General features: G+C 35.2%; 1 protein-coding gene across 4 annotated transcripts in view; it reads left to right on the top strand.

Moving 5' to 3' along the window:
- Positions 1-12,048, top strand: part of LOC121866448 (serine/threonine-protein kinase Nek7-like) — a 37,041-nt gene extending 24,993 nt beyond the window's left edge. For 3 of the 4 annotated variants that reach the window (XM_042366120.1, XM_042366119.1, XM_042366121.1), the window contains 5 exons: positions 3,393-3,651; positions 3,906-4,125; positions 5,979-6,181; positions 7,101-7,214; positions 7,892-12,048. In XM_042366120.1, the coding sequence (XP_042222054.1) occupies positions 3,424-3,651; positions 3,906-4,125; positions 5,979-6,181; positions 7,101-7,214; positions 7,892-8,104 (978 nt within the window). In that variant the 5' untranslated portion in view covers positions 3,393-3,423 and the 3' untranslated portion in view covers positions 8,105-12,048. Of the gene's footprint in view, positions 1-1,378; positions 1,542-3,392; positions 3,652-3,905; positions 4,126-5,978; positions 6,182-7,100; positions 7,215-7,891 lie in introns of those variants that run through there. The other variant, XM_042366117.1, reaches the window with a different exon arrangement.
- The last annotated feature ends 1,935 nt before the right edge of the window (positions 12,049-13,983 follow it).

The raw sequence follows: 13,983 nt of genomic DNA, 5'->3' as shown, positions 1-13,983 counted from the left end.
CATTTTTCTGTTTGCTCAAAGGCAACAAAAGGGGCGATTTTCATACAATTTTCGCCATTACCACAACGGCCTTCAAAGTTTGAGTTTTTAATACACTTAACTCACTTCATAACTTGACCACAACTTAAAAACGTATACATCAGGAAGGAGGTGTGGCACGATCAGTCTCAGAAGCATCTAACTGATGTAAGCAAAATGTGTCGTGAACACTATTTATCAGTAATAAAGTTTAAGTGTTATATAACTCATAACACTTCAGGCTTTTCGTCTTATTATTATTATTATTATTATTATTATTATTATTATTATTATTATTATTATTATTATTATACTTTCCTACACGAATTTATGCCTCCGACCTGTTGTTGCGTTATTGCAGGTAAATCTAAAATATTAAAACAAGAAATATAGTAAAAAAAAATATCGAACTTACATTCTAAAAGTGCTATTCAACCTGGGTGGACGGGAATTTTGTTTGGGGTGGACGACAGTCTTGGGGTGGGTGGAGGGGTGGACGAGATTTGTAAGGATGGCGTCACGCGTGATGTGTGTCGTCGCCTGCATTGTTTCTATAGACACATGACGTGGATTCAGTTTAAAATTTCAAACTCAGTGCCCAGTTGACTGTCGTGGAGAGAGTAGGTAAAGTCGAGTTTCCCTCTGTTGCTCACGGCTTGTGTTATACCATGGAGCTGAGCGAAACAATAAATGTGGAAGGGGAAGAGCAGTGATTTTTTTTTCTCTTTTTACGGCAGCAGGGTCTACCATTAGACAACACATTATGCTTCCAATGTTTTCCCAGGCAGTAGTAACTCCTCTCCAGATTAGTCTAAGACCATAATTGAACACTATTTGTGCTGCCTCCAATTGGGGGTTGTAACAACAGAGGGGAACATTTTCCAGAAACTGAAATAATTTATGATTGAAAAGGGCATTGACTGGTCGAAATGCAATCCGTCACTACAGACGGTGAGAAGGCAATCATAGGTGTTGCGGCGAAAATCCATGCCGTATCACCTGTGTTTCAATTCAATATGATTCACACATATGTTTAAGTGGGAATACACAGTACATGTTAGGGTAATTATTTATGACACCCGTCGCCAATTTTTCATATAAAATTATTTTTAAAACGCCGCCATTCGAGAGGAATATCCAATATATTCCTTGCCTACATTGTGTATATTGACCTGTGTAGTCGCATAGTTTATATACACGCCTTTTCCATTTGTAAACCTATATAATAATTTTACTGAATAAATAAATATTATTATTATTTCCCTTGTTTTTCATGTTGGGCTAGCAGAGGTATTTACAATATTTATATATTTTTCAAACACTCGTCCATACCTAAGCAATCTACTGAAATATTTATTTGGTACACATTTAGTATTGATTACTGTATGTCTAAACCGAGATATGAGATTAAATTTATTGTTACTTATTTACAAGGAACTATATTGTTCTAGCTAATAACATGACGATTTGAATATGTAAACAAAAATGACAATGTGTCAAAGTGAAGCACCAAGTCCTTACAGGTAACTTAAATACGTAGATAGATAGATTGACATGTTTAATTATATGAAGTTAGGTAAGGTTAAGTAGGTTTGGTTGAGGTTCTTTGCATTATTGTTTCCATTTTCTTGTTTAGTATCTTACAAATAACGTCAGTGAGTAATAGTATATGCTCGTTAGTAGTGGCAACTTTAGGAAAAAATCAATAGAAGAAAACTTGTTTCTTATCTTATAAATATTCAAAATAGTAAACATGCTTGCAGGTGAACATGAGTGAAGATTTCCCAGTGAACTTTCCATAGAAACCTAACAAAATAAGGTATTATTATCGTTTCAGTCATCCAGTGAATGTTAGGATATTAAATTTAGGTTAGGTTAGGCTGAAATTATGTATTTCAGATGGGTTTTTTTTGTGTTTTGTTGAACAACTTCCAAATAGGTGTATTACCAAAACGATAATTTTACCCAAAATAACACCTTAATTTATCTCCCTAACCAATCCTAACATAAAACGAATTAATATTAATGAGATACCCGCCACCACATTATTTGTTTTAATGTTTCATTTCCTACTATATTGTCATCAGTGAGTTCTGATATGATATCTATTTCTTGGGCAAATGCTTCATTTGGTAGATAATAAGCCCCCTAGCCTCGCATTAGTGGCATTACTTCATCTTGCGCAGTAATAAATTGGTACTCCTATGCTCAATGCACGTTTATGAGGTGGCTTCCCTCACATCCACAAAAAAACGTAAATTTACACTTTAAATCATAGTAATTTTTTTGTTTAATATGCCGGGGAATCCGAAGGGGGGAGGGGGGGAGGGCAGATCCCCACAGCTAGGAAGATAGGTAAGGTTATATTGGTTTCTTTGGATAGGTTGGCACAGCCTTTTAACAATGCTTCAGCTGCTTGTTTTTTTATCAACTAAGGTTAGGTTAGGTTTAAAATTTAGAAATAACCACCTTTATCACATTTGCCCAAACTACAACAGTGTCCACTACAAAAAATTGGTGACGGGTGTCATAAATAATTACCCTAAAATGTAATGTGTATTCCCACTTAAACTTATGTGTCTCCATGTGTATATAGTGATAAGAAATAGTTCAACTACTGTATAAGGTAGTTGTTTGCCTTTAGTGACACTCCCAGTACATTATAAGATATTAGGCTTAAAATAAAACAATACGAATGTGTCCAGCAAGAAGGTGAAAAAAATTTGACGGAGTCGGATGGATTATTTTTTCACATCAAATTATTTTATTCAACAACTTTGTGACTATGGGTCCAGATAAGTTGATATCCATGTACTGTACTGTACCATTTTCACCAAGATCTAAGGATGTAGTAATTAAAAACAATGAACTTTATATTAAGATAAAAACGTGTACAAAATATCAGATGTAATTGTTAGGGTTGGCAACAATTTTTCTAAGTAGGGTCAGGTTAGTGGAAACAAATCTTTTTATTTGGTTTGCCTTATTAGTATCATGCGAGGGCGGATCCAAGGGGGGTCCTGGGGGTCTGGACCCCTCCTTTTCTTTAATGCAGTACAGTATTGTACTCGGGCATTTTTGTATCGTAAAAAGTATTTACTATTATTGACTTAAAAAAATATCTAATATCAAGTGCACATGGCTTCAAAATGGCCTCAAAATGCCCCCAAATCCCCCAGCTGGGTGAGCTTGCTGTGCTCGCCATGTTCTCTCACCCACAGCTTTTTGGACACCCCCTTTTGATATTCCTGGATCTGCCCCTGTCATGGGGATTAAACTGTGCAGTATGAAAGAGGTTTTGGATGGAGTATTAGTGAAGATAACCTATCACTTACACTGTCTTAATTATTAAGTAATAATTTTCCTTTTTTCAGAAATGCTAATGTGTCTCGGCAGCCACACAAGATGGATGCGGCATCAGAGCTGATCAAACTTTCTTCGAGTGATTCCATTTATGGAACACTGTCCAATTTTGATATAGAGAAAAAAATTGGTAAAGGTCAATTCAGTGTTGTATACAGAGCAAGATGCAAGATCGATCATGCTGTAGCGGCCTTAAAAAAGGTCCAAATCTTCGAGATGATGGACTCAAAAGCCAGATTAGACTGCATGAAGGAAATAAATTTACTTCAAGTATGTATGGAAATGGCTTTGTTTGGGGTATAATCAAGTGGTGTTACATCACCACAAAATGAACACGCCTCCCATAATAGTGCTGCAGTGGATGACTTAAACCAGCTTACTAATTTTCTAATGTATTTACTATAAGTTATACTATACTGATAAACTATTGTCATAAAAAATCACTAAAAGAAATATGATATCCTGTGAATTACACTATTTTACAGAATCACGTACGAGTGATACCCAATTTATTTTTGTTACAGAAACTAAATCATCCAAACATCATTCAATATCTGGCATCTTTCATTGAGGACAATGAGCTTAACATTGTCCTGGAGCTGGCAGACGCAGGGGATCTCTCTCGAATGATTAGACATTTTCGAAAGCAGCAGCGCCTTATTCCAGAAAAAACGATATGGAAGTACTTTGTGCAGCTCTGCTCTGCATTAGACCACATGCATTCAAAGAGAATCATGCATAGAGGTGAGATAGAGGAATCTGTACAGTTAGACTGAGTGTAGTGTATACAGTACTATATATGCATAAGTGACATATCTTTTACCTACCATTAAAAAGAAATTCACTGTTTTGTAAGCCATGATGAGAACAAATCAAAAGAATAGATAGATACAGTATGCAAAGAACATGCATATACAAGAAGAAAATTAAAACATTAATAAAGACATACACCATAGACTGAGTTATCTTGGTGGCTGATTCACCTGTTTTGATTCTGTCCAAATTACAGTTTAAAGGAGTTGGTGATCCTGAAATCATACTTAATAACTGCTCCTGGATTGTGTAACTCACTTTCCCTCTCCTACTGAGATAAGCTGGTACTCTACAGTATTGAGGGGTTGACCCATGATGTGACGTTTTATGTGTTAGTGTGTTGGTGAAGACTCTTAGGCCTGAATTCAGACTGGTGGTTTGATACTGGGATTTGAGCTCGGCTCAAGCGTGTGAATTGGGATTCCTCGATCCAAGATTTCCTGCAGTGGATTACCCATATTCAGAACATCTACTTGAACCCCGGATCGGGTAATCTGTTGCATGTTCTTCGATTCCGAGCAAGGATTCGAACACAAATTCCAGCCAATCACTTTTCATTCACTCCATTACGGCAGTCAATCACTATTGAGAGTAATGTTTACAAGATTATGGCGGCAACTATGACTCGACAAGTTTTTATGGAGGTGGAGAAATCTCTCCTTGCACATCATAAGTTACTTTTGTTACTATAATTACAATCAGATTATAATGATTTATGGTACTGTTACAACGTGGCTGTGTTGTAATATGATAAAGAAATTCATAGAGGAAGAACAATTACATACGAATTGTCAATATAATCCAGGACAGGTGTCAATATTCATAACCAGAGCAAGATAAATCAATGCAGGGCATGGTAACCTGGCTAGGTTTGGTTAGGTTACGTTTCTTTTATTAATACATTAAAATCAAAATGCACTCGGCATTATTCAATTCAATTAAAAATACATCAAAATAGTTTTCCTACAGGAAACCTCAAAATAAAGAAGTGTCAGCATTCTTTACATTTACCAACTTGATCTTCATGAACCCTAAATACGAAAGTGTTTAACACATTATCATAACTCATTCAGAAACCAGAATATTTCTTACCAGGAAACTATTCATTGTGAAGAAATTCAAAGCAATCATCCGGTGATGAATGGGAAGTAGAGGTGAACCATAGCCAACAGGTCTGTCAAATAGATGCTCCATATCACGGAAAATATCAAGGAAATCTCCCTTGCTAAACCTATATCATTGTCTGAACTGCCCGTCACAATAAAACTTGAGAGGATTCTGCCTATCTACCATTAGTCTTCTCTCTACAAAATTTCAAATCTGACGACATCGCTGAAAAGTGCACTCTGTCAAAATTCATGTTGACTTGCTATCTTAAATGATGGATTGACCACTAAACCTTCCTCCAGGCTGGATTAACACGAGGATCGACAAATCTGATCTCAAACCCAGTTTGAATCTTTGTGTTGGCTCAAGCCAGCATTTTGAATACCTGTACCAGCAATCTTCAATCTTCGTTCGATCCTTGGTTTAAACCTTCATGCAGTTTCAAACCAGCATTCTGAATACGGGCCTTAGTCTTAAGTACCTATAATAACCTTTGCCTCCCACATCTTTTTATTAAAGAATATGGTTACGAAGGAAATAATAGGTCTAAAACTCTTTTCCACTCAAGTGTCAGGGTTCTGAAAACCTGGGATTTCAGGTTCAAACCTTCATTTTCTTGTAAATAATTTGGAAAGTACAGTACCTGCATAATTAGTTATTTTTTATTTTTAATACAGACATAAAGCCAGCCAATGTCTTCATCACTGCCCAAGGTGTGGTCAAGTTGGGAGACCTGGGTCTGGGGAGGTTCTTTAGTTCCAAAACAACAGCTGCACACTCACTAGTGGGCACACCTTACTACATGAGCCCTGAGAGAATCCATGAACATGGATATAACTTCAAAAGTGACATCTGGTCCCTAGGATGTTTATTATATGAGGTACAGTATTTATGTTTATTATATGAGGTACAGTATTATTAAATGTTTCCAACAATAATATGGTCGAGTACAATTCATAAATGAAAGGGGTTAAGTTTGGGGTAAATAGAGTGCTGTAAGAAATCTGTCAGTTCAGAAGTCTCACTCTTCCGCCAAGTGCACTACCTATTTCTTTTTTTTTAAATTACAGTATGTTATTTTAGATATATATAAGAACTTAGGCTATGATATAGTGGGACTTTAAACATTGTTCTGTAAGTATGGTATGCACATAGTGTATGTGTTTTGACTTAAGAACATCCGCAAGGAACTCGTATATAACCCAGGGACTGTCTGTATTCTTAACAGTTATATATGGATTTATTTGTGGTATACTGTACTGTAGTATACATGTTTTTGATGTCTGTTTGTGAAACTGTTATGTATGACCTGTGACCTGCTAGAGCATCCAGTAAGTGTTTAATGAAAGTGTACATTATTTAGGGTATGGTTGTTGAATGTCATTATTTTCAGGTTTTACTGTATGTTTTCAAGACATTGTAATTACATTGGATATTTCGAATTTGTTTATTTGTAGTTATATCTGAAGGATATTTTGTAACTTTAGTGGGATGTCATGTTGATGGTAATTCTCTTATAAAAATATTGCACTTCCAGACAATTAGAGTCCGGATGTGGCAAATGTCCGGATGAACTGGGGGATGAAGGCGCGTTACTGATAATCATAATATTGTGCATGAACTTTGTTGATATGGGTAATAACAATAATAAAATAAAATTAATAATAATAGAGAGGGAGACCGGATAGGAATTTGCCACATCCAGACCAACTGAAATCTGGATCCAAGAGGTCCTGAAGTGTGAGGGTTTACTGTAATTGATCCAAAGCCCAAACATGATAAAAGTCTTGTGTTCACAGATGGCAGCTTTGCAGAGTCCATTTTATGGTGATAAGATGAATCTTTATTCCCTGTGCAAGAAGATTGAGACCTGTGACTACCCTCCACTCCCATCTGACCATTACTCCTCCCAGGTTTGTCCAAACTTTTGTAAACTGTACAGGATTTGTATATATAATTTTAGTTTCAAAGATGTTCTGTTGTCTTACTACTGGTCTATGTTGATATTTAAACAAATTAGAACGTTTGCAATTTAAAAGGAAAATAAATTGATTTTGTGGAAGTTCAGGTACTGTAATTGGAAGCAGGCTTTGGGAGTGATCAGGACAGACATTTATTAGTTTACAACTGCAGGATTATGTAAATTAGTTTCTCAGGAAGACTGCCTGGAAAAAAATATATATACTAACAGTGTTTGGAGATGCATCTTTTTGTTTATTTTCTCTGTATGTAAATAAGTTCTCCTTGAGTACCTTAGCTCTTAAAATACCGGGTGGACCAAAAATAATGTGACACATTTACAAGGCTGTGGAGACTCACCTGCACTGTACTGTATTTGTCAGTTATTTCTCATCCACCTTGTATACTACACCCAGGTTATCATAATTACTGCTGATGTCAAATAAAATAAAGCTTCATAGTTAAAGCTGTTATTTATTTTTAAAAGAAGAAAGAATCCCCCCAAAATTGGGCAATTTTATACTTTATTTTTTTATAAGTTTATCAACATGACTGAATATAATAATTATTTAAGGGTAATATGTCAGAGGTTTGTTTCATGTTATAACACATTCTGTTAATTATGTTGCAGCTCAGAACCTTGGTAGATAACTGCATAAACCCAGAGCCAGATAACCGACCAGATATTATTCACGTGTACGGCGTTGGGCGAGATATGCACAGCCAGACACAGTCACCCAGCTCTTGTAGTTCGGCCATGTCTGCTGCCCGCATATCAAATGCCGAAGAAAAGAGCATGGATGAAAATAGACGTAGTTTAGAACAGATCAGACTACGGGACTAGCAACGCGCTAACTGGCGTAAGTATACACGGTGTGAAGATAAAAATGAAAGAAACACTCCAGCTGTAAATAGTGCTTGGAATGACCAGCCTGCACCCATAGGTGCTACTGAGGCAGACAAGAGTGGGAATATGGAAACTGCAATGCCAGGACCTGCCTCTGGAGCAAGTACCTCAGGTGATGCATGGTCTCGTACCCAAAGCTCCGCCCATCAGACTCATACGAGAGCACTGGAAGCAACCGTAGCCGGAGTCTTAGACGCAGCTCGGGCTCCAATGGTAAGACAGAGAAAACGGGTCAGCAGCGTCCTCCCATGCGTCATCGCCTTCCCGGGAATTCAAGACCTCTCGCTTGTTTCCATCTCAAATGGGAGTGACATGAGGAATTCATCGCCCCGTGATATGATAACTACACCACCTCATGGGGCAGGGATGTATCCTCCCAGGAACCGTTATAATGTGAGGCTCCCACCACTCGGTAAAAAGCAATATTAAACTCACTATATACACTGGAGTGTTTAAAGAATTTTTCATTTCCATGACTTTTGTATCTAATGCCAAATTTTAATTCACTTTAGTATCAGCCATTAGCAAGACTTGGCAGAAATCATCACAAAGAGTAGCTCAATTTTGGCCAAGGTTTTATTCACATTAAACTGCCACCAGAAAAATTTGGGCACTTTAAACTGTTGCAGTAAAGAAATACTGTATACTGAATTTAAGCCAATATTTTCCAAATTATGTTTAATCAGAAATATGGTGATTAGACCATCACCGTGCATACATATGCCAGTTAGAAACTTAATTATTGTGTGAATGGAACTATATGGAGGTATTTTTAAGTGATATTTGTCAGTAATTAGGGATAGTACTAAGCAAGAACAGTGTTCATCTCAGGGTTGGTGATTTTTTTTTTATTAATTCGATTTTTTATTTATATATTTTGTCATTATTGATTTTTTTCAGTACAGTATACTGAACACTGTTCATGTCCTATCTGTCCACTGTTGGTTCACAGAATGAGTTGCCAGTGTTCCTAAAGATAGCATATTCCAAAGCTTAATATATTACACAGAAAAATCATAATAAACTGTTATTATTATGACATGACTTTAAATCTCAGCACAAAGTTATACAAGAATTTTATTTTATAAATCTTCAAATTTCTTTTTTGTTAACTTTTTGATGAAAAAAAAATCATGATTTTTTTGATTGATTTAATCAAGTGATTAAATCCAATTGATTTAATCAATGCCAACCCTGTTTCATCTTGCCTAGCACAAAATAAAAAATTCATATGGAGGATGTTAGTTCATTGTGGTGTGGATGATAGTTAGATTAATAGAAGTTTTATACTGAGACAACCATCCACACACTGTACTTAATGTATATACTGTGGAATGCCTATTATACTTAACCATCCATTATTCTGTGATAAGATGTTGAGACTCTTCATGTAAACTTAGTTTGATGGCCAATCTGAGTCTCTGCATTTTATATTAATTATATTTTTGTTTATGTAAGGGGAAGAGAGTAATATTAACAAATCTGAGAATAAAATCTTAATAGTATATAGGATTGACAGCCACTGCACACTTTCAACATTAACTAATGAATTCTCACTCAAGTAGACACTTACTTCATCACTTGGATATGTTGTTGGGTCACCATTGTGCTTCATTAGTAAGCAGGTGTCACTGATCACCATTCATCAAGTGGTAAATGAACTATCCAAGTGCTCAAGAATTCTTCTTCCAAAACTCACTTTACATGTAACTCTGATTTAGCAGTCACTGTAAATCTTTTGTAAGAGAACTCCCCTCACTACTTCTGAACAAGGCAGTTCAGAAAGAATATATCGATGCTATTTTGTTACTTTCATGTGACAAGGTGATTGGCAAATTAAATGTTCAATATCAATGTATAACTTTGAGAAACCATATCATGTACAGTTATGAAATAGTTGAAAAATAATGAAGTAAAGGTATATTCCAGGATCAGATATCACCTGAGACTCACGTTAGTACTGTTTAAGTCAAACGGATACGTAGTTGTATATAAAGGTGTGGGTAACAAGTAATACCTGTACTGTATACTGTAAATATGTCATACAAAAATGGACTAAGAATTTACTAATGCATGCATTATACATGATGTTTACAGAATACAAGGTGTATCAAACGTTGTGTTTATTGTAGGTCGGGTGAAATAGGCCCGATCCTAATAAGCTTCAACCTAACTTAACCAATACAATTGTGGCTAAATCCTAATGGGCTAGAGTCCCAATGGTGAGGTTAAGTTTGGGTTATTTAAGATTGTCACTTACTGTATTTGACCTGTAACCTTTATTGTATACTGCTGACTACTGTTTTGTGTGAGAGTAATGCTTTATTTGCTAAGACAGAATGTAAGTTCTCCTTGAGTACCTTAGCTCTTAAAATACAGGGTGGACCAAAAAACTTGACACATTTACATGGCTGTGGAGACTCACTGCACTGTAGTGTATGTGTCAGTTATTTCTCATCCACCTTGTATAATATACCCAGGTTATCATAATTACTGCTGATGTCAAATAAAATGGAGCTTCATAGTTAAATCTGTTATTTATTTTTACAAGAAGAAAGAATCCAAAAAAATTAATGATGAAACTTGAATAACAGTTAGAAATAAGGCTAATGTTGGGGTTTTACCAAGTGACTCTTTGAAGTAAAATAGACTACAATAAATCTTTGAGTTAACATGCCCTTAACAGAGTCTTGGCTTTCATTCTAGTATGTTATGAATTGATCTACATTATTAGTTACTTTACTAGAGAAGAAGTTTGAACTCAACTCTTATGAGGACAAGTTAATTGACCAGCAATGGCTTGTGAAAGTTTGCGGTTTCTTTCAATTTTAGAATTCTTTTGACTAAATCCGGAAACTAAATTTAATTCATGCTGTGGCTTACTATGTTTGTTACATATACTACATAATACTTTCATCTTAATTGCCTTTCCTTTCATTAGGTTGCAATAGTTGGCATAAAGGAAGCTGTTCTAAGGAGTCACACACACACACACACACACACGGACGATTTGAGAAAAAAACAAAGTTTGGGTTAGGCATTGTGTTTAGGTTAAATTGATTACTCATCCTTTTGGACCACATGAAGACTAATCAACCAACCCAACTTATTTCACCTGATAAACATCCTCATGCGAACCAAACATAAACCTAATCAAACCTTTTGGATCATGTGAAGATTAGTCACCTACAGCTTATTTCACTACGATAAAACACACTCATTCTAACCTAACCTAATCTACATAACCCAAACCCTCAGGTGGTTTAAGAGTGTTGTTTAATCATCAGGTGAAATAAACTTGTGTAACTAATCTTCTTGCAATCTATACGTTTAATCATTTCAGTACCATTCATAAAAAAGATATCATTTTGTATGAAGTTATGGGGTAAAGAAGGTAGAGGTCTAATCTTCTCTGTTTTCACCCAACAAAAATAATTTCAACTGCACAAACTTAATGAAGGAAAAAATCTTATAAAACAAAGTCTTATTGATATTTTTGTACATATTTTCTTGTATAGTACCTGGCCTCTTTTATGTGTAATACTAGTCCTATGGAAACTATACCAATGGAAACCCAACCTTAAATAAATAATACTGTATATATAAATAATATGTGCAATCCATGATGTATTTCAGATAATACTGTACTGTACTTAAATTTTGTCAGTAATATTCAGTAGTATTTAATATTTATGACTTTTTGTGATGTTCGTATCATCACAAAGTACAGAGACTAGTTACGTACTGTACTCTTATTTTGTGATAGTGTCGTATATATATATATATATGTTTTTCAGTCATTATCACAGTAGTAAATGTTCATAATTATTTACTATTACACTGATAAAGTTTCTACCAAAAAATTAAAAATAATTATTCTTTATGATGTTTCTTTTAAACTGTTTAACCTCTATATTTTGTAAACGTAAATCTAAATCAAATTCTGCCACTTTGGACTCATATCTGTGATTTATTTAACCCTAAAATGGCAGCTATCATCTCTGAATGTTCCTTGCATTCCATTTTTGTGTGTATGAGGGATGGGGGGCGAGTAGGGAATCTTTAGCTGCTGATCGAGGGTTAAGTTGTGTTCTATAACTAACCTCAACACTGTCCTCTCCCAGTACAGTACATCACCTCATCTTCCTTGTCCGAATGATTTAAATTACTGTACTGTTACAAGTGTTGTATATAATAATTTGACATTTATGATATATAATATCTACTCTGTATTGTCATTAGAAACTGTTCATTTATAAAAGAACCATGTGTGTGTGTGTGTGTGTGTTACAATAGATCGTAATTGAGAAGCAGAACCAAAACTTTTATTCACGTCTTGAAAGGTAAAATGAAGCTCACTTTTGTTGCCAAGTCCCCGGAGATACAGTACTGTGAACATGTGGAAGTCTACTAAGATAAGGAAAAAACTCATGAATTGTTCCTCAACTACTGTATAATAAAACAAATGTGTTGTCTGTAAATTACAATGTTTTTAAGGTTGTTGATTTTTAAAATGGGTTATAAAGTAATTTATGGACACTATATTAAGGAGTTTTATCTTCAAATGCCTGTACTGTACTGTACTACCTGTACAATACTCTAGGAACATTTACAAGTACATTAAATAAGTCAGTTTAAGTATAATAAAAAATATTAAATAGACATAATAGACAAATATTGAGGTAACATGAATTTGTTTAATAATGGCAAAAGATTCCTTCAAACATACTAATGGTGTAATGCTGAAAATTTATCCCCAAGTACTCGATGATTACAAATGATCTTCCCGATTTTAATATTTATTATGGAAAAAGTAAAAAAAGCTACAGCAAAAAGTATGATGTACTGTATACTAATAAAAAAAAAGTAAAATATTTCAACCTATACATGTTCAATATGAACTCCTTTTGTGGCTCTGCAGATATTAAAGCTGTACTATATTGTGTTTCCCTCTAGCCTATACATTGCTCTGAATTTAGGCCTCTGGGGGCCCTGTGAAGTTCAGATGTGTGGGGGCCCTGAGCACCACATCACGTAATTTAGTAACTCGCCCACAAGCCGTTGTTATATACTATATTAAAAATTGCTCTAAAAAACTTGATTACCCTATGCCTGAGTAAACAACAGCATACAGGTATCTTTATACCCCCAAGGTTGCCAATTACTACAACAAAGGAAAAACTAACTAGCCACTAACACAACAATAAAAATAAACCGAAAGAGGATAACTTATATTTTCTCCTCTGCATTGAAAGTTGGATACCCTAAAAATGTGGAGGGTGGCCTGTTTGGCAGTGCACACTGAGCACCCCTAAATCTGGTACTGCCTATACATTTTGTCATATCATACTGGACTATTCTAACCTTTCCTTCCAAAGATCACCTGTACAGTACACGGGTACAGTTCCGTAATCACCAGATATCTTAAATCATAAAGTTTTAGGGATCAAAATATGAAAGTAGACCTATTTGTTTGCCTTGTCTATATTTTGTCCATGATGTTAATAAAATTATATCCATTGTAGCCCATTACCTGTGTATGAATCCTATTTATGGGAACTCATATGGTGAAGGATGAAGTCTTAAGGTTTTATTTCGGCTGTACAGGACTTACTTGAAAACATATGAAAATTATGTTTAGTACAATGAACTGTTAAGTGTTGACTAACATAATAAGAACTCATACTTGGATTACTGTACTGTACATTATTTAATAGTTTATAACACTATGTTGATGTCCTGTCTGGATAGCCACTGTGATGCTGCAACACCAGGAGTGTTGTGACTGCACCAAGTGTGAGCTCATTCAACACCAG

This window comes from Homarus americanus, unplaced genomic scaffold (assembly GCF_018991925.1).
Source record: "Homarus americanus isolate GMGI-L3 unplaced genomic scaffold, GMGI_Hamer_2.0 scaffold16430, whole genome shotgun sequence".
Taxonomy (NCBI): Eukaryota; Metazoa; Arthropoda; class Malacostraca; order Decapoda; family Nephropidae; genus Homarus; species Homarus americanus.
This window is presented reverse-complemented; position numbering and strand designations above follow the sequence as displayed.